General features: G+C 39.9%; 2 protein-coding genes across 5 annotated transcripts in view; one reads left to right on the top strand and one right to left on the bottom strand.

Moving 5' to 3' along the window:
* Positions 1–21,463, top strand: part of SPTBN4 (spectrin beta, non-erythrocytic 4) — a 79,541-nt gene extending 58,078 nt beyond the window's left edge. For all 4 annotated transcript variants that reach the window (XM_072431439.1, XM_072431435.1, XM_072431438.1 and 1 more), the window contains 15 exons: positions 150–239; positions 2,298–2,576; positions 2,991–3,121; positions 3,849–4,053; positions 5,051–5,428; positions 5,859–6,103; positions 7,057–7,195; positions 8,963–9,047; positions 10,676–10,872; positions 11,353–12,029; positions 15,160–15,226; positions 15,679–15,956; positions 16,623–16,796; positions 16,896–16,938; positions 17,666–21,463. In XM_072431439.1, the coding sequence (XP_072287540.1) occupies positions 150–239; positions 2,298–2,576; positions 2,991–3,121; positions 3,849–4,053; positions 5,051–5,428; positions 5,859–6,103; positions 7,057–7,195; positions 8,963–9,047; positions 10,676–10,872; positions 11,353–12,029; positions 15,160–15,226; positions 15,679–15,956; positions 16,623–16,796; positions 16,896–16,938; positions 17,666–17,827 (3,150 nt within the window). In that variant the 3' untranslated portion in view covers positions 17,828–21,463. The remainder of the gene's footprint in view (positions 1–149; positions 240–2,297; positions 2,577–2,990; positions 3,122–3,848; positions 4,054–5,050; positions 5,429–5,858; positions 6,104–7,056; positions 7,196–8,962; positions 9,048–10,675; positions 10,873–11,352; positions 12,030–15,159; positions 15,227–15,678; positions 15,957–16,622; positions 16,797–16,895; positions 16,939–17,665) is intronic.
* A 1,648-nt stretch (positions 21,464–23,111) lies between these two features.
* Positions 23,112–24,365, bottom strand: LOC140344347 (G-protein coupled receptor 4-like). Its single transcript, XM_072431440.1, has one exon. It carries the CDS (start codon positions 24,352–24,354, stop codon positions 23,326–23,328), a length of 1,029 nt encoding a protein of 342 aa, XP_072287541.1. The 5' UTR covers positions 24,355–24,365; the 3' UTR covers positions 23,112–23,325.
* Between the last annotated feature and the right edge of the window lie 775 nt (positions 24,366–25,140).

The raw sequence follows: 25,140 nt of genomic DNA, 5'->3' as shown, positions 1-25,140 counted from the left end.
TCTGCTGCATGATACCATTTTAAAAAGTAGGTTTGTTGGTTAAGCTTTCTGCTTTTATTGGTGATATTGTGGCAGCATTGATCAGTCAGTGTGTTATAGCGTCACCTATGTTCTGTTACTTTTAATTTGTCTGTTTTTGCTTCTGGCAGACCTGGGTACAGGAAAGGCTGCCTCTTGCTACATCTAAGGACCATGGAAGCAACTTGCAAACTGTGCAGCAACTCATCAAGAAGAACCAGGTGACTGCATGCCAGAATTAAATGCCAAAATGGTATTTGTTTTATTGTGATTTGCAGGTTAACGTAAGACTCTTCCACAGTTTTACACCTTCTGTATACCCGTTTTCTGTACAGTTTTTAAATGCAGTAACTCTTGGCAAGAGATCAAAATGTATTCGGCTGTATTCACCTACAAAACAGGAGTAAAGTCTAAGAACAGTTTATGCAGGCTATAATCCAATCTTGTCAAATCTCATTTCTTTAACTGGCAGCCACTAGCAAAAAGCTGAGAAAGGTGTCCTAAAGAAAATAATTTTACATTTTCTTTCCTTTGCTGTTCCATTTCTTTTGCATAATTCTGAATAAGTTAGGGTGAAAAAGTGCCAAAACCAACAAGTTAGAAGTCCTGTTCTATCTGTATCATGTTCAGGAAACTGGTTTGAGATGGTTTGAGCTTTTCGGCATGGTCAGAAACTATAGTAACGTAGGCTGTGGCATTTAAATATTGGTATTTGTCACTTTGAACGATGGGGCTCAAAATGTGCCAAAAATATATCCTTACACCACCACCAGTCTGAACCTTTGGTACACGGCAGGAAAGATGCATGAATTCATGTTGTTGATGCCAAATTGTGACCCTACCATCCAGTTGTTGCGGCAATATTTGAAACTCATCAGACCAGACAATGTATTTACAATCTTCCCTTGTCCAGTTTTGGTGAGACTGTGCAAATTTTAGCCTCAATTGCCGGTTCTTAGCTGACAGGTGGGGTGCCTGGTGTGGCCTCCTGCTGCTGTAACCCATCGGCTTCAGGGGTGGCTGTGTTGTATATTCAGAGATGATCTTCTGCATTTCTCGGTTGTAACAAGTAGTTATTAAAGTTACTGTTATATCACTAATGGCTCAAACCAGTCTGGTCATTCTCCACTGACATTTTTTGTCCAGAGAACTGCTCCTTGTTGGATATGTTTTAAATCATTCTCTGTAAACCCCAGAAATGGTGGTGCATGAAAATCCCAACCGGTTACCAATTTCTGAAATACTCAGACAAGCCCTCCTGGCACCAAAAACCATACCACATATTAAAAGACACTTAAGTCGCCTTCTTCTCCATTCGGATGCTTGGTTTGAACTTTAGGTAGGTCAATCTTGAAAATGTCCACATGCCTAAATGCATTTAGTTGCTGCCATGTAATTGGCTGATTAGATATTTGTATTGACAAAAAGGTTCACCTAATAAAGTGGCCCGTGTGTGTTTTATGTGTAACTGTTTTACGGTTTACCTGTAAATATTTTTTACTCCTTTGCCATTCCATCTTTAATGATCCATTTCTATTATTTTCTTATACAAGACTATCACAAGTGGCCACTGATGGATGAAAACAAAATCATGCATCTCAGGTTAAAAACTAGCAGTTGTACATCAGTGACATAATTTAGCCACAGTGAATCACTAAATATCCAAATTGGGATAATTGCTGTAATTTCCTATAAAGGAGGATGCAGCAGGGTGCCTCCTGCTTGTCCTTCCCTTTCAAAAAATAGAACAGCAAAGTGTGTACACTGCTTGTTTATTCTACTGTCACTGGAAATGATCATGAAAGATTGTTTCAAGCAACAGAAATTAGAGATCTGTACACAGCTTTAAGCAGACATCCTCCATCCAACATTCTTCAGCTTGGTCAGAATGGTTACCTTTAAGCCTTCAGGTCACCCGCAGCATTGCTTTGTTTGTCTTCCCTGAGAAAATTCACCCTTTCTGTCTTTGGTACAGAAGGTCACGGGAATTTTCAGAATTTTACTTTAATTAAAATGACGGCAAATAATGCAGGTTCCATGTAAGGAAACATAGAGCTGTCCTCTTTGCCTCAAGACTTATTTCTTTTCTATGGCAGCAGGAGACCCAGAGCAAAATCAACCAATTGAAGGGCCAGAACCAGATGAGGATATCTTTATATAAAGGCAGATGTTTCTACTGATGTCCATCCTGCCAAAAAATTATTTACCATAGCTTTGAAATACCAGCAGATGAAACTTGACATTGTTCTAATGGGTGGTCTTGTGTCTCCCTTGTTAAGAACCTGCGGAGAGAGGTCCAGGTACATACACCACGAGTGGATGACATCTTGGAAAGGGCATCTGCCATTGCTAGTATCCGCAGTCCGGAGGCAGAGGGGGTCCGGATAGGGTATGATAGTCTGCGGGAGATGTGGGAAGTTCTACGGGAAGAAACTGAAAGGCGGCAGCAGCTGTTAGACATCAACTACCAGGTGCAGCAATATTACTTTGATGTGGGTGAAGTGGAGACATGGCTAAGTGAACAGGAACTTCTCATGATGAATGACGAAAAGGGAAAGGTAGGATACTATTATATTTATATTTTATACCAGTATAAATCCATTAAAAAAGCCATCTCTTAGACAACTGCATGTAGTGCTTTGTATATTTTCATATTGTCTCATATGGATCGATTTATGGAAAGTAACAGTCAAAAAGTGGGTCATATTGGGGTTTCTTCTTAGAAGTAACCATTTTTGTGAACATTTTTGTTATTCACTGTATTGCAAATCCCACAAAGCAACTTAAAATAATTACAAAAGGAAGAATAGTAATATGTTAAACATGTTTGACTATTAGTGTAAACTGAAAACCTAATTAGGTTTTGGCCTGTAGTATGCAGAAGAATACCAGGGAACTTCATTTTAGCCAGTGTGGTTTATGGCTACCCAGTTCAGGTTTTTCTTTACTTGTCATCACTTTTTCTGTTGCAGGATGAGCAGAGCACTTTGCAGCTCCTGAAAAAGCACCTCATGGTGGAACAGACCATTGAGAACTACGAGGAAACAATTGCTCAGCTGTCTCGGCAGTGCCGTAACCTCCTAGACTTGGGGCACCCCGACAGGTGAGTCTGTGACCTTCCTAAATGTCTTGGTGAGTAGGTGTGTTCCCTGGAATTAGAATGTCATTCAAAATGAATGGCGCTGAGAGAGAGGAATGACCGTGTGGGATTTTTAAGGCACCTTGAGAACACTCAGTACCATAAAAATAGTATGAATATATTCATCTTTATTTACACAATCTATTAAAGTGAATCCATAAACCAAAGAATAAAAATAATTGCAACTGCACTAAAAGAACTATATACATGTATCTAATGAGGTACCCACTACTTAAAATGGCCAATACACACATCAAGTCCACTAAGGATTTACTGCAATGTATTAGGCCAAGTGGGGACCCCCACTCCAGTGCACATGACAAATAAAAAGCGTGTCCTCTATTTATACATCTGCCCACTGAGAGCAGTGCAAATGATAACCTTTAGGTTGCCTTTAAAAGGACAAGAGCTTTTTCTGTGGAATACAAAACACCTTATCTCTCTTATGGGCAATACAGAATTACTAAAAGTGAATTACTGGCAGAATCATCAGGTAGAAATAAAGGACTGGTAAGCTGTTTTTATTTCTTTAATTCTTTTGAATTACACATAATGGCTGGAACTAGACGCCCTGGTAGCTGTTGTATTTACTAGACAATGTAGCTGGAGAATTCCATGATGCTTAGAGTATGATGCAAGTGTTTTCTGCACAATGTTCCTGACTAATGCGCTGACTACTGTCCTTGCATAGTGAGCAGATAAGTAAGCGTCAGTCTCAGATTGATCGGCTCTACGTGTCTCTGAAGGACCTGGTGGAGGAGCGAAAGGGACGTCTGGAACAGCAATATTGGCTTTTTCAGCTGAGCCGGGAAGTAGATGAGTTGGAGCAGTGGATTGCAGAGAAGGAGGTGGTAGCCGGGTCTCCAGAGTTGGGCCAGGATTTCGAACATGTGACAGTAAGTGGTGTTCAAATGCTTTTTTGTGTTCATGCCATATTTGTCAAGATTGCTGTATTATGAACTTTGCCTAACGAACACAGGATGCAGTTTCTAACAAAGTGTACCTTTTTGTCATTAAAAATTTTAAAAAGAATTGTTCGGTAACCTTGTACCTTGCTAATTTATTGCTAGCATCCATAAATTATCATTTATTTAATCTGCATGTTGCCAGTGAATTCAGTGAATGCAAATGTGGCAAAGGGAGGAAGAGGTAAAAAAAAACCTCCAGTTGTACCATATAAAGCTATCCATTTTATTTGTTAAAAGTTACTTTACTTTGAAAATACTTACTTCATTTTGAAAATATAAAATATTGAGCCAGGTAGGTGGTTTACTGATGTGCTGTACAAACCTGAATAGCAGGATCTCAGGATACACACAACATAGCCGTGTGTGTGTCAGATGAATGACTCTAAGGAATGATTCCTTATCCTGATAGTAAGCTATAAAACTGACCAAAAATCACAATTGTTTCCCATTTAGGTGCTTATGATCCCTGCAAATGGACTGAGAACTATCTTAAAGATCAAAAATCTGAGCATCAGAAAGGGGCACATTTCTTATGCCCACCAAGTGTCTTTGAAGCGACAAACCATGTACACGTTATCAGTAAAACTGAAGTGTCTTGGAAAGTTTTCAAGAACCTTTTAAGAACAAGTCTAGTTAAATGTAAATATTTACCATGTGCTATAAAGAAGTGTTAACTTTGTGCTGCAACATTTGGATTTCATTTAGGCTGAACTGAACATGATGTGTTTGTTGTCTAACACTATTTCCCCCCAAATAGTTCTTAGCTTACAAACTAAAATTTACCCTTTAGTGCTTAAAAATATCATTGGCGAGTTATCCCCATCTGGATAATTTTCCTGTCTTTTAGAATACTCACAATGGTCTACAGTTTTGATTATTTCATTCTACATCCCTCACACATGTAACTTCTGTCCCTCTCTTTTAGCTTCTTCAGGAGAAATTCACAGAGTTTGTTAGTGAGACGAGCAGTATAGGACATGAACGCATCTCTGCTGTGAATCAGATGGTGGATGAACTCATTGACTATGGCCACTCGGATGCAGCTACCATAGCAGAATGGAAAGATGGTCTGAATGAGGCATGGGCAGACTTGCTGGAGCTAATGGAGACAAGAGCGCAGATGCTGTCTGCTTCACATGAATTACATAAGTTTTTTAATGACTGCAAAGAAGTCCTGTCACAGGTGGAAGAGAAAAAGCAGAGGATCCCAGAGGTGAAAGCACAGGAGGCTCGCCTCTCAGCTGGCTCACTGCAGCGAATCCTCAGCTCTTTTGAACATGACATTCAGGTCCTTGTCACTCAGGTAAGCTTTTCTCTACCTAATTTCCTTACCATTCTCTATTTACATAAATGCATACAATCTTAAGATTGGTCTGCTCAAATGAATACTGCGCCCAAAATATTTTTGCTTGGTAATGTTTAGTTTAGAAAGACTCGTATCTTCCATTAAAGCAAAATGCAATGACAACTTTTAGCAAAAAGAAAATTCCAGTTAAAAATGAAAACCCTACAGTTATAAAGGGAAAATGTCTAGAAATGCCCATGTTAGGATTTGTAGCAGGAAAGTCTTATGGCAAGTGGGTCATTTCTTATATAACTTTACAATAGCCCCTGGCTAGCTGATCTTTCATGTTTATAGAATCCAAAAATATTTTATTTACTGTCCTGTAATAGTTTCAGTCTGTTTCTGGACAACCTTCAGCTTTGCCCTGTGCCTATTCTTTGATGTCCAGGTACGACAGCTGCAGGAGAATGCTGCCCAGCTACGCACAGTCTATGCTGGTGAAAATGCAGCCGCCATCGTAACCAGTGAGCAGGAAGTGATGCGTTCATGGAAGGAGTTGCTGACCACATGTGAGGAATGCAGACTGCAGATCACCACTACCAGTGACCGCATGAAATTTCTGGGTCTTGTGAAGGACTTAATGTCATGGATGGACAGTATTATATGTCAGATTGGAACCGAAGAGAAACCCAGGTTAGAGGCTGTGAAATGATGACTGACCTAAACTGTCCTGAAACAAAGACTGTATACTTGTCAAAGCATTCATTGGGGTAGCCTATGTAGGGTGGTCCAGTGGTCCAACAGACAACAAACCCCTTTCATATATAAACCTTCCCTGTAACCAAAACTAGGAAAGGTTTTGGCTGGAGTTTACTTTATAAGAAACCTGTACAGAAAAAAATTTGCAGGCCAACTATAACTTCAAAAAATACAATCTGTCTAACTGACTCTATTTCATTGACCCAGAAACTTTGGTGGCTGCAAGCTTGTTATTCATCTTATATGAATACCCTAGCTTCAGTACTATGAACTACTGACCCAGGACAAATATGTGATTCTAGAAGATTGAAGAAGTCCTTATCTGTACAGGTATTTGGGGTTGCTACTCAAAATACAGAAGCAAGATGGTCAGCATGACTGCCAGCTTAGTATTTAAAATAGAAAATGTGCAATGGCAGCTTTCATTTTTGTCCCAGGTTTAAGGTTTCCTTTTGGTAATAAATAAGCCCAATCTTATGGAGCAGTGATCCAACAGGAACAGCATATGTCTTTTATGTGAGGGCATATCTGTTTCCCCGTTGGAAGATTTCTACTCCCCATTTATGCAACAGCATCAGTTTTCATAATTTGATTATTGTTTTGCACACATTACAACCCCTTTGAAGACAGTGTCCCACTCTAAGTTTAAAAAAAATGTAAAAGATATGCCTATGCACAGTTCAGAATTTGTACTTTTTTATTACAATATAAAAATATTCAAGCTATCGATTCAAATGAAGAAGGCAAGTACTGTTTAGGTGCAACAGCTCTTGTAGGAGAAGGGGTCATATCACCACAGCAGTTTTATTATACTCCTTAGGGAATAAGCACCAGAAGTTTGTTTTTTATTTCTCACATGAGCTTGAATGTGAATTTTTCTCTCTCAGGGATGTGTCTTCAGTGGAGGTACTTATGAGTTATCATCAAGGATTAAAGAGTGAAATTGAGGCAAGAAATAAGAGGATTGCAGACTGTGTGGAGTTGGGAAAGTCTCTGGTCCTAAACAAGAGGCCGGCGTCTGAAGAGGTAGGTATGACAAAGCACGGGATGTGAAGTTACCCGGTCATTGGTTTACACCAGACATTCACTGTTCATTGCCAGAGCAGTGCAGATGTGAATAGGCATGCCAAGTCCTATGAGTTAAAACACCCAGTCAGTTCAGTTCATATAAAGTTACCAATGCTGATATGTATAATAGAAACCTTGTTTGTAATTGTACATAGTTTGAGCCATATTTACACATGAGATATCTAGGCTTATCTCCCTACAAGCCTACCAGATAGGATTTCTTAAAATACAAGGCTTTCTGTAGTGTTTAATGGCCAAAATGTTCTTGATAGCCAGAGACTTCGTCCACTGCCTAGGGTTTAAGAAGAACAAATAAGCAAATTTGTTTTTGATCATTTTTGCCTGCGGTGAGCGTATCTGTTTGCACCACAATTTTTTTTTCTTTTAGACAGATCATTTTGCTGCTAGATTTATTGGTGTGTGTATGACTTTCCCTGTTTGTAGTTTAGGTATATGAAGACATTAATAATAAAAAAAATGCTCTTCTACCAAATGATGCATCCAGTTGTAGGTGAGGTTCATTGCTTAACTTCATGTTTTAAATGACATTTTTATTAACCTCCCTAGCGGTTCATTTCTTTCCGGTTTTATATGTCTAAAAGCGGTACATTGTTTTTTGTGAAAATTTATTTTACAGTAAAATATAATAGTATGAGTGTAATAAAGTTTGAAACACAAAATCATGTAAAAATAATAAATTGAATAAATAAAAAAATCTACATATTTAAAAAAAAAAAAAAAATTTAAAAATACATATTATACTCATACTAATATATATACTGTAAAATAAATGTTCTTGAAAACAATGTACTGCTTTTACACATATAAATCCAATGTATTGCATTCAATAGTTATTTTGTATTGAATGCAATACAAATGGATTTTGAATTTCCCGCCCCGCCCTGCCTGCAACGTACACACGCACCAACGTCACCAGGAACTCCCCAGTGACTCATCGAAGCCGGCCAGAGGAAGAAGGAAGAAGACGGAGATTGCAGCGCTGGATGGCGTGGGACGCCGGCCGATCAGGTAAGGCTGTCTTTACTATTACTTCCCATAGGATTACTTACCCCGGGTGTGACTCGGGGTTACCGCTTTTAGCAACTTTTTTCTACCCCGAGTCACACTCGGGGTTACCGCTAGGGAGGTTAAAATGTGTATGCTGTTAACTGACACATTCAACGCTCCCTTCCCGTGCAGGATGCTAATGTTTCCCGCTGTGTAATTCTGCAGAAGTGTGCTTTGCTTAAACAACTTTCTGGTTTGGCAGGTTTGTCATTAGGCTCATTTTAAGGCAACATTTCTCTTTTAGGGTAGGTTTATGTCCGAGTTGACTTAAAGTGGATCTTTTATTCAAGTAGAAGGACCAGTTATACTGACCTGGTCTGAACAACTCCCCTTTCTCAAACCACCTACTATATGTAGATGAAAATTAAACCTGTAAAAGGAAGCGTTGGAATTTTGCTCACCTTACTCCCATTTCTATCTGTGGTGCCTAGGTGGGGATAACATTACTGTCCTTACGGGACGAGTCCTGTTTTTCACCATATAGTAGGTGATGAAAGTGAAACTAGGCCAGCGTAAGGGGACCTTCTATTTTAATGAAAGGTCAACTTAAAAAACATCCTAAATTTTGATTGTGGAATGTCAGCCAGTGTGTGTTGTAGACAAACGTTACAAATTCATAATTCAATATTCATGTTTTGATGTTCATTATGATTTCAGATCAAGCAGAGCCTAGACAAGTTGATGGCAACGAAGAAGGAGATGTTGGACAAATGGCAAAAACACTGGGAATGGCTTCAGCAGAGTAAGTGTGTGTGTGTGTGTGTAGGTCGCTTATTCTGAGTCATGGGCACGCAGCACGTTGTCCAGGTTTGCCTTTTTGTTTTTGGTTTATGCGACATTACTTTGCAGAATGTCCTATATTATTCTTCCACCCTGATGCAGAATGAGGCGGGCAACCCCCTGCCAGCTAATTAAGGTTACCATAGAAACCTTTACAGCTCCCACACAAGTCCCCCATCCCCTCTGATGAATGCGGGGGAGACACAAAAGCAAAATGTATAAGGGCTTTAGCTATGCATATCGTTTAACTGCATCAGCAAGCAGAAAACCTATCCCCAGCTAGATTGGAACCACAGAAGTTTAATGGTTCATTCTTAACAGGACCATGTTTCCAGAAAAAATAATATTTAACATTTATAGCTAATTGACACTTCCATGAAAGAGTTAATAATGAGTGTTTGGGCTGCAATGCAAAGTGCAGAGTGGCACTTCTATAGAACAGTGCGTTATAGCTGAGAACTGTCGATGGTCCAGCAGTGATATAATTTTGTGCCAGCCATATGGAGGACCGATGGTCTGTTTTAACTACCAGAACAACAAAGTGGGTAATGAGGCATTCCTGCATGTGAGCAACTATTTCCAGCAAGTGGATTGAGCATTACGGTGTTCTCTCAGCTCCAGACATGGGTGGCTGTTTACCACTATCTCTGCTAGGGAAAGCAAACGTCTAAAATGTTGACGCTCTCACAGGAACATTGAGCAGAAATCTTCCAATGGGGAAACCTTTTCTGGTGACTGTAGTCTGAGAACAGATATTCCCTAACATTAAAGACTTATGCTGTTTCATTTGGGTCCCTGAAAACTTTATTAAATAATTGAAACATAAAATCCCAATTTGTAGTTTTAAACATACGATAAAGGGGATACAAACAAGGTGGATATATGTGCAAGTGGGGAGAGGAAGGGTAAAGTAATAGGTGGGAAATGTATACTGTAATATGAATTACCAGAGTGATAACTTTATCTTATACAGAAGCTCACTGTGATATGTTTCTAAAAACTCATCAAAAAGCCAGTCAGGTACACTATGGAAGGAACTGATTGCTGATGTAAGCAGAATGTTGAGCTTGCCCACTCATGCTCTCTTCAACACAAGAAGTATATGCTGGCAGTCCTTTCATGCAGCCATGAGGTGATGCTCAGGCCTAATACCTCATAACCCAAGGTATTGTCTGACTTCAGGACATAATTCTTTCTTGCATCTTGTAAAAATGCAGTTCACAAAAAGGAATCCAATACATTTTGTGATTCCAGAGTGATCTGACATTGGTTGCACCAATCAAATTGCATAGACAGACTATTGTTTAAGTTAATGTTCTAAAGGATGGAGCTCATTCTTTTCCCGTGATGCTCATTCTACTCAGTCTGTTTAGTGTCCCTTAGACCTCCTGGTAAGAAACTAGATTTGCAATCCTGTCACCTGGTCTTACAAAAAATATTTTGTATTGCATCAATTGATTAGGTTTTAAAAAGGCTCCCAGGGATGTAAAATTTAGCATATGCAGGGAGCATGTGTGCCTAGGCATTCTTCAAAATTGTTTTTCAGTAAGAATATTTGTCATTTAACTCTATATGGATTTGTTCTTGCAGTGCTAGAAGTGCACCAGTTTGCCCAGGAAGCTGGAGTAGCTGAGGCCTGGCTGACAGCTCAGGAGCCCATAGTGAAGAGCCCAGAGTTGGGCAACAGCGTGGATGAGGTGGAGCAGCTCATCCGACGGCATGAAGCCTTCCGTAAAACTGCAGCTGCCTGGGAGGAAAGGTTCAGCTCATTGAGGCGCCTAACTACAGTAAGTAAATACGAGCTTTAAAAAAAAAAAATCTGCTATTCCAGTTCTAGGGAAGGTACCAAGTTCTCCAATCCTGCCTGTCAAATATGGGGGGGTTAACATATGAGCCTGTTATTTTCCAGAGCTGTTATCTGTGCTTGACTAGTAGTCAAAAAGTCGATGACCATGACTAAGCATGTGCCAAGTGAGGCTTAAGCTCCCTGCCTGCAAAACAACTTCAGATCAAGCACTGTACTAATAGTAAAGAAAGAGTCTGTCCAAGGCTGTCCTACCTAGCTCTCCTTTTTGCTGCAGTGCAAAGGATTATATGGGTTTAATATGAATTCAGATTTAGCAAATGATTATGATCAAAAATTGTGCTTTTTCTAATGAATGTATCATTCTCTGGCATCTGCATTAAACTCAGCTTTAAAATTTAGCAGAAATGCTCACTGCTACATTCCATTTTCTAAACCTCTTGTGCGTTCTCCCATTTTCTAGCTAGAGAAGATGAAAGCTGAGCAGAACAAACAACCCACAACCCCACTCCTTGGTCGAAAAGTTTTTTCTGATACTACTGATTTTTCATCTCGACCATCACCACTTGTCCAGCAGCCAGTCCAAGAAAAGTCTGATATTAGGCTGGAGCAGAAGGACTCTCTGACTGTTCCTAATGGGGTCCAGTTTGAGAGTCACAGAACACGGGCAGAGAGAGGAGAGTCAAGGGTGGGGTTCGTACGGCAAGAGATGAAACCAGAGAGACTTCAACCAAAGATAGATCACGTAGAGGCAAAGATAACAGAGAAGATTATGCCCGCTCAGGAAGTAACCCGCGGAGAAAGATCAGAGATCAAAGTTGCTCAAGGTATGGCCACTTTGACTGTGGAGAAAGCAGAGAGTAAGTCAAGTCGACATGCCGAGCGGAGGAGAGAAAGGCATGATCGCAGACTGGAACGTCAGGAGTCCAGTGAGCAGGAGGTTCCTAAACCAGAGCATCCTGAGGAGAGAAGGAGACGAGACAGACATGAAAAGAGGCTAGAGAGACAGGGGTCCAGTGAACAAGAAACTCCAAAACAGGAGCAGACAGAAAGAAGGAGAGATCGGCATGAGAGGAGGATAGAGAAACAGGAGTCAAGCGAGCAGGAGACTCCAAAGAATGAGCCTGACAAACAAGGGGGGTAAGGAGCCTTTGTCCTCTAACTAAAATAACATTATACCGGATGTGCGTATGTGTGTTTGAAAGTAGCCATTCGAAAGGACAACTTTTCATCATATTTAAGTGTTTGGATACTCTGAAAAATGTTTGGCTGGGGAACAATGCTGTGTTACCTCTGAATCTTATTCAGAGGTCAAGACCCATATTCTATTTTTCCATTCCAGCTCACTGTAGCACCTGGAAGCTCTCATCCCAGACTATACATAGTTGTGATCATTTTTACTCTAAAACAATTTTCCTATGTACAAATTCTTATCACTAATAATATTTTTTACCTTCTTGAACATATTACTAATGGTGACTTAGGCCATGTTCAGACTGATGGTGAGGTTGACGTGTGGTTACGTCTTTCTCCCTTTGTGTGAGATGCTACATGTTTTCTCCACAAGTCCGGATATAACCTAAGCCAGCCAAAACAGAGATGTTGCTGTGCTAACCATTAGCCTTTACTCACCTTAACAATGCAGAATTTTCAGGAGTGTGGCTTTGAAAACAAAACCAGTCTTTCTGTTTTAGCAGTGGCATGTAGAAACATGTGAGCTTACCTTAGCTTAGAATAGTCGGTAGCATCAGAAGCAATCACAAGCATATGAATCTTGTGCTGATTACTTACTGGGAGTTTGGTAGGGAAGCTTTGTTTCATTTAACCTTAACTGCTGGGAAACTGCTGAATCCCAATGGGCCACCAGTCAATGTACAACTGTAAAACCTGTTCCTCTCATGAGATTTGGACAATAATGGTGATTTAATATTTTGAATAAAGCCATAGTCAGGTAAATAACATTCAAGTGTTTGCATACTTTTATTAGGCTGTAAATCGGCTTCAGCAAATGACCATCTAGGCACTCTGGAGAATTCCATCCCACATTTTACAATAGAGGCACGGAAACTGCAGCTCTCCTTCTCTTTCTTCCTCTGACAGTTTTGCGGTTTTCCAGAATTTTAATGTAAAAAATAAGTTTCAACTGTTTAAAATGGTCTGTAACTCCACAATACCTACATCCACTGAGGTCATGAAAGGCTTCTTTCAATGGCTTGTTCAAAATACATAAAGACTCGATTACCCATAGTTTGGTCACGTGTTTAACATGATTGTTGTTGGTACAGGTTACTGCCAGAATCTTTTTAAATTGACATTTACTGAACAAGTGATCACTAAAATCTATGGTACCTTGAAGTGGAACTGTCTACATATTCTCTTGTCTATCAAAGAACGCAGGAAGTCTTCTACCATTTCATTTACTACCACCTACAGAAAGAAACAAAAAACTTTAGTCCATCCCAGGATACTCTCACCAACTGCTAGGATGCCTTGTTTTTTTTCTATTGTCCTTCAAAGTTGGAGGTCTTATCCGCAGCTCTTCTCCGTTAAAGAATTTTCCCCTTTTCTATTCTATTTATTCCTAGTTCCAGATTCTTTATTGTTTCATTTGCAACTATCATGCAACCAACAAAGCACATAGACCTGCTGGCTATACTTGCCCATACATTCCATATTTTTTTAGGTGTTCACTTTTTTGTAATCCTTATTGTTGCAGGCCATCTTGGTTGTTCTCCCGATGAATGAGTTGCTTCTTTGCTCAGACTAATTTCTGGAACTATTGATGTCAATGCTGGAATGACTTTCTCAGACTGTCTTGATTCTTTACCAGAAGTACTGTTGAACAACAGATTTTTGCTGTGGTTTAGTTGGGAATCTGTCCCCCTTTGGGTGCTCCGGCAGTATTGTGTGCCAGTTGTTTTTCCCTTTGTGACATTTCCTATACTGAGGTCAAATCTTCCTGCCCTGAGTTTCTAACGTCAGTTGTTGTCTCTTCTGCTTTGATGATCTATAAGTTCTACTTCTGGTCAGTTCAGTTTGCTGGATTTGTGGATCATGTGATTCCAATCATTTCAGATCTGTAAATTTGAAGTTTAGTTTTCCAATTCTTGAAAATTTGGGGCCATCCTAGTGTTGCCTGTGATATTTTCTGCTATGCATGTATTGGAATTGGATATGGACAAATTATTCCCCTTAGAATGTATACAATGAGTACCCAGATGGGTTCTTCTGGGACGTTATCTTTCCTTGTTGTCTATACCTGTATTGTTGGAATACCTACATTTGTATCCACTGTACCCTCTCTCTCTCATATGGTTAGTTCTTCTACTTTTGTTATGGTTATGAGTTGTTCATTTTGTTCTTGGAATCCACATGGTACATTGGTCTGTCGTCTTCTCTGTTTTTCAAACCATGCTGGTAGTAGTAGCAAAGAAGTTTTCCTGAGCTGGCCTACAGTGTTTTTATTTTGTTTGGCAGTCTCCAATTCATCTGTAGGTGGCAGTATAACCCAAAGCTACAAAACTTCCTCTGTCCCTTGATGGACTCTAAGGCAGTGGTCGCCGACCTTTTGGACACGGTGGACCACTAGTTTTTTAGACTCCGGACGGCACATGTGCGGGAACCCTTGTGTCACTGAAAGGGGAAGACACTTCCCCCAGAGTGCCGTCATGATGCCAGAACCTGCCCACTCTTCCATCGCAGGTCTAAGCCTGCCAGAGACAACCCGCCCACCGCCGAGCCTGCGATGCATACGGGGGACATGGTCTGCGGCTCTGGCTAGTGCGCCGAGCCAAAATCTCCTTGCGGTTGGCGACCGCTGCTGTAAGGCCTAGTTACACACAGCAGTCAATGTTGAGCTTGCTCAAACTATCCAGTTTTGTAAATGATCAGTCTGAAGTATCAAAACACTGCACACACGTGTGAGATTCTGCCCTTTTGTTTGTTGTTCCTGCATAGAAATGAGAATTCAGATCAGATGTACTGTGCATATGAAATAGGTGGTATCAGATTTAATCCTTGGAATTCTTATCTCTATTGGTGATGGTCCTGCTGTCTCTGCTTAATTAGTTTGGAAATATGACTATTACACAGAGCCAACCAATCAGCAGCTCTGGCTGAAACACTGTAGCTGAATAGTCATGTGATTGGCACTAGAATTGAATACATTCGGATTGTAGAACTTTGTCCATCAGTTGAGTGAATAAGAAAATTTATCTTTGTTATTTGTAACCTGCAAGTAACTAACTGTGTGATCCTTCTCCCTTTATAGAAAGGCAACGCTTGCCGATATTGTAGAACAGCTACAGGAAAAAGAAGCATCCCAGAATAACCCTGCGGTAAGTACTCTCTGTCTGTGCACAGTGACGTGCGGATGAAGTTATTTGCAGGGTTCAAGCTAAGCGATTTCACAGCCCAGGGTTAGATAGCAACATGCCCCCAAGAAGGGATTATTGTGGCAGCAGATTGACATGTTCCTGGTTGGTTGCTTCTATATTTTCTGCAGTTGGTAATGTATTAAAAATGGAAAATGATCATCATTCCACATACACAAAATGTAGAAAAGACCTTTAAATAACCCAATCTTGGCACAGCTTAAAACAATTGTGTGTTGCCATGTACACCCTTACATAGATGTTCTAGTGGTGATGGCTCCTAATTAATTAGTTTACAAGGCTCTTTAAGGAAAACATTATTTTGCTTGGATTGAAATTTACTTTATTCACTTTTTGTTACAAGAACTGAGCGATTCTGTGTTGCGCATTACTGTTAACTTTTATTTTACATTCAGAACCGGGATTCTCCAGCCCGCTTACCTAATGGTGTGGAAAAGCTTCCAGAAAGGACGCCAAGGCCGGACCGGCCAAGAGCGCGAGACCGACCCAAACCCAGAAGAAGACCTCGTCCTAAGGACCCAAACCAAGCACCAGGGGAGGCCCGGAGATCCCGCTCAGCCCCAGCGCAAAGCAGTGCCCCACCGCCACCTCCTCCCACCCACACTGTACAACAGGAAGGATACCTCATCAGGAAACATGAGCTGGATGGGCCCAGCAAAAAAGCCTCCAACAGGTACATGCACGGAGCTTTGCACACATACAGTGACTGTCCCAGTGCATAAAGCAGATGTAAATGTTACCTGTATTGAACATAGATTAGACTCTAAGCACCAGGCAAACATTTAATACACCAATACAAATAAGAGTGCTGGCTTATCTGTGCTGCGGTTATCCAGTAAAGCTTGGTGACATCCCTGTTCCTGTGCTGTGCTAGGGCCGTGAAGAAGCAACAGGTAATGAGTTCATCTTCCTGTTTATTCCTCCTGTTGGGAGTTGTATTCTCAAATAGGAGTGCAGGATGTAACACTGGTCAAAGATACTGCCTGTCTCTAATTTGGGTGCAAGGCAATGAACTTATATTTTGGGAAGCAAACCAGAGGGCAGCAATGTATACAGGATGAAATAATAATGGTATGCAGATAACATGCTGTAGTAATAGATCCCAGTATCCCAGCACTGCCTAAAACTAATTTGCTGATCTGTTTAATGTCACTCACTAATCCCCTTGCTGATATCTTTAATATTACTCACTTTGCAATGGGAGGATCTCTGTCTCACAAAATGCAGTTATGGTTCAAGTTCCTTCTAAAACACTTTGTATCAATAGATTCCTCAAACATCTGGTGGATACTTTGTGTTAATTCATTTGATTTAGGTTTTCTTTTCGTGTTCTCTGCAGATCTTGGGTAAACTTGTACTGTGTGCTGAACAAAGGGGACCTGGGGGTCTACAAGGATGCAAAAAGTCAAAGTTCAGGAGCAACGCATGGAGGAGAACCCCTACTGAATCTACATGGAGCTTCCTGTGAAATAGCTAATGAGTATAAGAAAAAGAAGTTTGTCTTCAAACTCAGGTAAATATTCTGTCCTACAAAAAAAAATCCATCCATTACATTTTATACTACTGCAACAATTGAATAAAAATATATACATACAATTATTTCCTTTTGCAGGTCGACAGATGGAAGGGAGTTCCTCTTTCAGGCTAAAGATGAGGTAAATCTCCAATAATTATATGTGATAAACCAGCAGGGACACAGAAGGTGCCATAGCTACCTAGGTAGTGAGACCTAATGAAATTGTGTACTTCACTTGTCTCATCTATTTAAATATGAGATCTAATACATTTATATTTTGCATTGCCTGGTTTCTTCAGTACCCCATCATTAAAGTGCTAATGAAATTCTAAAATAAAAAATCATAAATACCTTATTTTAGAACCGGTAATACAGGTGGATCATGACTTGTAGGGTGCTGTTCATGGCATCCTGAAAACATCACAGCACCTTGCCTTTAGAACTGAAATATCATCATCCTGGATGCAAATAGCAAAAGGGCACCTGCAATAGGGGATGACCATGACCTAGCGGCTTCTAGCATTCAGACATTTTGTTCAGTTCTAGTCACCACTAGGTACAAGAACAAACTGATTATATATTATTTTATCATTGTATATAGTATTTTTTTAGCACCTCTACAGTCTATATAAGATAAGAGCTGTGAGAGATTATTGGCTCTTTACTACTTAGTAGTTGGGCTGCTGGTGTAACAATATTCTGCAGTATTACAAAAAAATTATTAATATTATCCAAGAAATGTATTTTAATACACACATGCTATAAAAATGCCCTGCAGATGGGAAAACTGTTGGTGAAGTAAATTGTAGAAATAGTAATCCAAAAATGAGTTTCCATTTACTGTATTTGTTTGTTTTGTGAAATAGGAGGAAATGAAAAACTGGATTACGGCTATAACCACTTGTGTCTCTGAACATGCTGAGATAGCCAAATGGAGCCAGACTCTCCTTACTACCTCCTCCACAGATGAAGGCAACATAAAACGAGAGTCTGATCGCAGATCCAGCGCTGGGGGCCGTAAGAAGTGAACCACAAGGGGGAGCATGGAGCTTCCTATGATGCCCTCCTTCTCAACTTCTTCCGCCCTCAGACGGAGCCAGGTGTTGGTCAAGCACCTGCAGTGCAAGTACTTCCAGATCTTCTTCTTACAGGTGGCCTGAGGAGCCTTCTGACATGTTACGGAACTGAATCTTGATGTCTATGCATTACCTGAACGTAGTTTTCCTACCCCAAAAAATCCAGAGTGTTAAACAATTTTATCCTTAAACTTCCATTCTACAAACATTCCCTCTCGGCTCCTCAAGGGCCTGGCGGGTTGTAATAAATCTAGCTCTTTTAGAGTTTGGTGAACACGCATATAGAAGGCCCAAACAGTACAAAACTGTAGCCTACGTCTGTAGAAAAATATAGCTGATAGGAGTACTGGCTCGGATAGCGGAGGGTTCAGGAACACTTACTATGTCAGGGGAAGAACCTCACGGCTTTGGTGAGAAGTCTGATTTCCTTTATACACTTAGATCAGGATCATACGAGCACAGGTGTTAGCAGAGGACCAGATGTCTAGTTTTGTATTTATTTTGAGTTTGCAAGGGGAATCTTCAAAATACTTTTCACAGTGCAATATTCATGTGGCTGCTATAAATCGGTGGGTTCTGCAATAAAAACAGAATCCCTGTATTAAGGACATTGACTAATCTTCATCTTCTCCATGATTAATCCAGTATTTGACTTTTTTCACTAACATACATCTCTCATTGCAATAGTGGCACTGCAGCTTGTTCCATGTCATGCTGGAGAACTTTCTAGTTTTCACTGACAAGTAACTGTAGAAAATGGAGAGGCATTCCATATTATTATTGGGATTATCTCCACTGTACTTGCTCTCTATAACTTGTAATATATATTTTTTCTTTTTATCCCTGGCCAGTGCCGTTTAAGTTTATACCAAGATGGGTTTAATCCTGCTATCAGGGATGATGTTGGACAGCCGAGTTGTAGCCCAACTGTTGAAATGTATGTATGAGTCTTTTATGTTTTTTTTTGGCAGAACAGAGCAAGCAGCGTGTTAACGTATCAACCATATTCTGAATTCCTTTTACTAATGACATACTAATAGTAAATTGATTCTGATAGGTTCCTCTAGGTACTGCTGCTTTTCTTTGCCTATTGGTTTATCAAAGCACTTATTACAGAAAAGAAAAGATGTTCTTTGGCAGGTAAAGCAACAAAACCTTCTGGTCTTCTTTGGGGAACTTCAATGTTCTTGGTCCAAATTGCTAGAATAGTAGTAGAGTCCTTGTGGGAGAATTGTACCCACTTGTCTGGACAATACATAGTAGTAAATACATTATCTGTGCTGTGTAAGGAAGGGATAATCGTAATGGTAGGTAGCTATAACTGAGAAATGGATATACTGGATTGTTTAGCAGCTATTGCTGCTCTTTTCTTCATGTGAGCTTTTTTTTTTGTTACATAATGACATATGAAGATGCTGACTTTGTTATTTTCATTTTCAGCACATAGCGCTCACAGAGAGGTAAACTTTTTTTTGCAAAGAGGAAAGACAAGCCAGGTCCTATCTAATATTGTAAGTAGTATGTAAAAGGTAGGGTGATAGGAGTAGTTACAAAATGAAAATAAATTTGTAATGTGACCAGATGCTTGTTATATTTGTTACATACCATGGGGCTACAATGGTTTCTGCAAAAGCCATAATGAAAAAAAAAAAAGGTACACAAGGAATTTTTTGTGGCATACCTAACAAGATATGTGAGTGGATATTTTTTTTCCCCCATGAGTGCGTACCAGGTAGTCTATAAGCCATTCAGTTACTGAAGAGTACAGGAGCTGAAGTTTCTAATTTTGTAAGAGAAGGATGGGATTTCCTTTTTTACAGTATTAATTTATTATTTCTTTTTATTGATAATTTTGTTGTTAAATCTGACTCTCAGGGCCAGAATTATATGTGTCTGTGCAGGTTTAAAGAGGAACTCTAAGGAAACAGTTATACAGTTCTGTTAGCTGCCTGGTCACTGGACAATGAGTGTTGGCTGTGGGGAGATGGTGATTCTATGAAAGCTGTAAAGCCTGCATAGGGCTGGGTATGCTGTGCAGCATGGGGGTCTGATTCATGGGATTGTCTGAACAGAATTCCCAAGCTGTTGGCAGGATATTAATCTTTGGTGGATGTGCTTTTTCTCTGTAATGCCTGGCATTAACAGTCTACTGTAGGTTTTAATAAGTTCCAACTGCTTTCAGAGATTAAATACATTTGTCAAAAACAGACAAGTATGACCAGGTCTTGATGGAAATGCTGCTTTGATATTTGTAATGTAAGCTCTGTAGATTATTCAGGGGTATGAGGCAGTGCGATGGGCTCACAAGACTCAGCAATGATTGTGCCTGTCCAACATCACACAACCAGCACCATAGTGCAACCAATTATTTTAAATGAAGCTGGATAGTCAAGGTATATAGAATGACAGGTACTCATTTTATGACGTTCTATGCAAAATATTGAACAGCCATGGCCCAAGCCAAACTTTGTCATTTATTTTTCTCAGTGTTTTCGACTACACAGGGTACAGCAGCCATTTTGTGAACCAGTTTACTGTAAATGTCTTGTTTATTCACAATGAACTCGTGCTCATCCTAAAAGCATTCTGGGAAGTTACATGTAAGTGGATGGCAACAATTGGTTTCCTTGTGAATTTTTAAACTTCACACATTGACTGGATCCACAGAATGGCTGCTTCTGTGTAACCACCTGGCATGTCTCAAAAACTCACATATGTGTCACAAGCACTGCTGCATGTGCCCACCGCCATATTCACATAGCATTGTGCATGTCTCAGTGACTGCTGCAAGTTTTAATGCAAAGCTTGTTTTTTTTTCCTTTTGTTCTGATTTACTTTTATTTAAATACAGACAGAGGATACATGCATAAAATTGGGCCGACTGCATTTCTCACAGGCCGGTCCACACAGAAAAGTGGCTCTACTTCTGTGATAACTATTGCAACCCGAAAACAAAACTTTACTTACATGTGGTTAATGGCGGTCATTTTGGCGCAAAGCATGCTGGTCTCTGTTGTTGATCTTTTTTGACCTTTAGAACAGATTCCAGTGTCACCCAAGTGTTTTACCAGCTTTCCATTGGCCACTGAAGGATATTCAGCAAACTTTCACACTGGTCAGGTTGCATAGTTATGCCACAAATTTGTCTCAGCCATGCAGAAACAGTGACTGCATGCATGCCATAGGTTACATAAGGGAACATAAATGCATGAGCTGGTAATGCCCTCTCCAACTGGATTCTTTTCCTGCTGCTGTAAAATGGTTTTCTAGAATGGGTTTAAAAAGAGCAAAATGTAATTTTATTGTAAAGAATATTCAACTATTACAAAAAAAACAACAAACATGTAAACATGTATTTTCCCAACGGGCTCAGTGCAACAGGTACAATAAAATTCAGTTTCCAGAGTTTTATAAAGGGTGTCTGGATTTTTTTTGTGTGAAGACTAACAGAAAGGAGATGGATGATGGTTATAACATCTCTGCACCTTACGGGTGACACGGTGAGATTTGCTAAAAGCTATATAAAACAATATTTAATATATTTATATCTGTACATAAGATGACAGTTTTTGGATGAAAAAAAAGAAACAGTTTCATGTCTACATCTCTGGTCACAACCACCAATTAGCAGTCTATTGGTCAGGTTTGACGAGCTGTACCAATGACATTTGGCTCCCCTTGTGATGAGAATAGCGTTCTCGCTTTTACAGAAATGGCTACCCACCCAATCCAGAGCACAGTTCAATCATAACTGTACATTAAACAATGCTCCTCTACTAGAAGACCAATACCGGGTCAGGGTTTTAGAAATCCTAGTATAATTTAACTTTTAATGATTAATTAGGTCTTTCTAAAATATTTAGAAAGAATACTGATAGGAGCAGAAACAAAGGTCACCCAGATGTTAAAAAAAACCACATTAGGGTAATTCACACTTTGCTAAATTGTTGCTGATGCATTTTTACATTGAAACTAATGGAGAGGCATCAAAACAAGTCAATTTGACAGCAACATGCATCATAGCCTTGCATCACTTGTGGATTTGCATTTTATCATGCAAAATGGGTGTTTTCAACACATCAGGAGAACATTTCCAGGCTTAAATATAGCCCAACTGTCTTATTAAAGACAATACAGAGATAAAAGGGATAAAAAACCTTTTCCAGAGCAAATGCTGTTCTAGATTGTATTCAGTGTTGCCAACATGAGCAAATGTCATGTTCTCTTACTATGTACAGCAAAGCTAATATATACAAGAGTTGCTTATCACTGTTAATAAGGCACAGCATTGCAGAAAGGTATTTTTACTGTATACAAATAATGGTTTTGTTTGAAGCAGGAGATACTACATGTGCACTGGATGCCAAGGGCAGCCTATCATTCAAACACTTAGTACAGTGTGATTAAAACTCAAAAAAGTGCTGCCCGGCCCTGGAAAATTTTTACCACAATTGGAAATCATTGAGACTGGCAAAGTGCTAACAATGCTAGCCGCTTGGCTGTTATGCTCACTCTTTGGCTTTACTACTTTCAAAATTCCTGATTTGGATCACGTATGCACATCAAGGAAAGCCAAGTCAATAGTCCTTGTTTGCATACTCACCTGTGACCAGGTATTAAATCCAGAGGTCGAGCATGACAATCAGGCAACTACTACTTGCAGTATAAGAAACCAGCAATGGCAACCTCTATTCCTTTTCAGGAAAGTTTTCCCTTGCAGCAACATTACAGTTTGACAAAAACAATTCAAATCTGTTTCCCAACTCTGTTATTCATAAAGTTATCCTACCTTCCTTGGTCAAAGTATTATCATCTGTGCAAAAAACAGTCAGCATAATTAGGTCATTTCCTGGGAGGCAGCAATGTACATGTGAGCAAAATATGTTTTCTTACTGTCAGTTCATCACACATTCTTCCTGGTTTGTTAACTTAATCACAACAGAGATCTGCGTTTGGCACACTTCCCGTTGGTTTAACTTTCCCTCGCAGTCTGAACTAAGTCAATTTAATAATTTCAGATACTGAATTGCATATAGAATTTTGTTATAACAGGATGGGAAACGGTGACTAGGAAGCAGCGTTTCAAATGAAAAGGGAGGAGTTGTACATCTGAATGAACATCGTATATGCCAGATAGTTGGCAGATTTGCCATGGATTAACCATAAAATTAACTTAGTTTGTTTATCAGACACACATTTAGAAACACCTATGGAAACACACAAGATATAGGTGAGCAGACCATTATACCCTGCATGGTTGCTTTACAACCACTGGGGCAAAGATGTAAAAAGTTATTACTCATGGAAACCAGCAGCAGTGAAATCAGGAATGTAATAGTTATAATCTACTGCTGCACTTTTCATTGTACCAAAACCCCACACTGCGGCCCAAAAAAAGAAAAAAAGTTTCATGTATAAATAGGCCTAGGGACCGGTTCTCCCTTGACCAGTCACAGTGCTGTCTCTTCCTTCCTTTCCACCAGGAGACAGTCGTCCTCTTTTTGATTGGCCACCGTTTCATAACCAGGAACCTTTAGTCTAAGAGAGGATCTCGGATGACGCAGGGATCGGAATCCAGACCATACAGCTCTTACCTCCTTTAACAAGTCTTGCTTGATACTTTCACTGACAAATATATTGATGAAAGGGTCCAGAGCGCTGCTAAGGCTGGTGAAAGTGAACGTGATCCGATAAGCTGGACGTATTTTATCCTCTATAGCACAGGGATTGTTACTGTGCTCACTGATATACGAGCGGAAGAAAAGCACAATGTGATATGGGAGGTAGCAGATGACAAATATGGCGGTCATGGTAAGGAGGAGTCCAATGATCTTACGTTTCTGATCTCTTTCCAAGCTGTGACTCAGGTGAACCACTCGGACAACAGAGCAATAGGAAACCACAAGGATCACCAAAGGGATAAGAAAAACGACAAAGATGCGGAAATAGTTGACGCGAGCCACCCACCTCTCCATTGGATAGTTCTCATAGCAAAGCTTGATGTTGTGACTGGAATTAAAGAGTTCATTTTGACTGAGAAAAATTGAATGGGTTCCCAAGATGATAAACCAAACCACCATGCAGATTATTATGGCGCCCCTCATGGTCCGTAATGCTCTCGCCCTAAATGGAAACACGGTTGCTACAAAGCGGTCCGCTGCGATACAGCTGAGGAAAGCGATAGTTGTATAGAGATTGGCATTGAAGAAAAAGCCAACAATCTTACAGCTGACAGCCCCAAACAGCCAATCTTCTTTAGCTGTATAGGCAATCCATACCGGGAGGGTGCAGATATACACAAGATCAGAGACACACAGATTAGCCAGATACACTCCCAGCACATTTCCTCGCTTCACATGCTGGTATATAACGCCTGTTGCTGCCAGGTTGCCCAGTAATCCAAAGAAGAAGACCAGTCCATAGATAATGGGGAAAAGGGTGGACTCGTATGGAGCAGTGTAGTTGCCGGAGCACGCCATGAACTTTTGGAGCTAGACACCACCTGAGGAAAAAAATACGGCAATGTAAGAAATAAATACCATTTTATTGCCTATTTCAGTGGCACATATTTTAATAAAATGAACATTTTACTTTATACATGTAATACAGTACAGAAAGTGTGGTACAGCAAACATGTAGATTGGTGTTTCTCAATTAGAGTTACTCCAGAGGGTGCTAGGGGTTTGTTAAGCAATGAGCAGTTTGTTCCTCTCAGGTCAATTACCACTGACACAAATCATCTTTTTGGCTTATCTGTAAGGATGACATTTTTCCCACTGGCCAGCAATGTAAGAAGCATTCTTCCCACTGACCACTACACTAATGTACTGTGAGCTTTGGATATAGTAAATATAGTAGGAGCGCCACAAGATATGAAAGTTATTTTAAGGGTTCCCCCATGTTAAAGAGATCAAGAAAAGCAGATGTAGACCAATTTAAAATGGCCAGCAAATTCCAATATCCACAATAAACCACATTGGTGCTCCATTGTGTGCCTGCATTTATGGCTTCATGCAATATAAGCACAGCATGGCATGCAACCTGTTGTGTCCTTCTCAGTATTTTCCAAATAATGTAAAAAGGAGGAGGACCTGCCAGCCATTAAACTAATTTGCTCTTTTTTGCTTTGGGACCTGTTAACACACATATATTAAAACTTTATAAATGTGCCAGAGGATTATTATTATTTTAGAGAAGACATGGTATGGGCATGGAAATGGTGGAACACTGGTTTATAAATCAGCCTCATATTACTATCTAAGCAG

Source organism: Pyxicephalus adspersus, chromosome Z (assembly GCF_032062135.1).
Source record: "Pyxicephalus adspersus chromosome Z, UCB_Pads_2.0, whole genome shotgun sequence".
In the NCBI taxonomy this organism is placed as follows: domain Eukaryota; kingdom Metazoa; phylum Chordata; class Amphibia; order Anura; family Pyxicephalidae; genus Pyxicephalus; species Pyxicephalus adspersus.
The sequence above is the reverse complement of the archived record's forward strand: the minus strand, read 5'-3'. Positions and strand labels throughout refer to the sequence as shown.

What these genes read in the sequence shown, in the direction of transcription:
- LOC140344347 (XM_072431440.1), bottom strand. Translation starts at nt 24,354, where the DNA reads ATGGCGTGCTCCGGCAACTACACTGCTCCATACGAGTCCACCCTTTTC.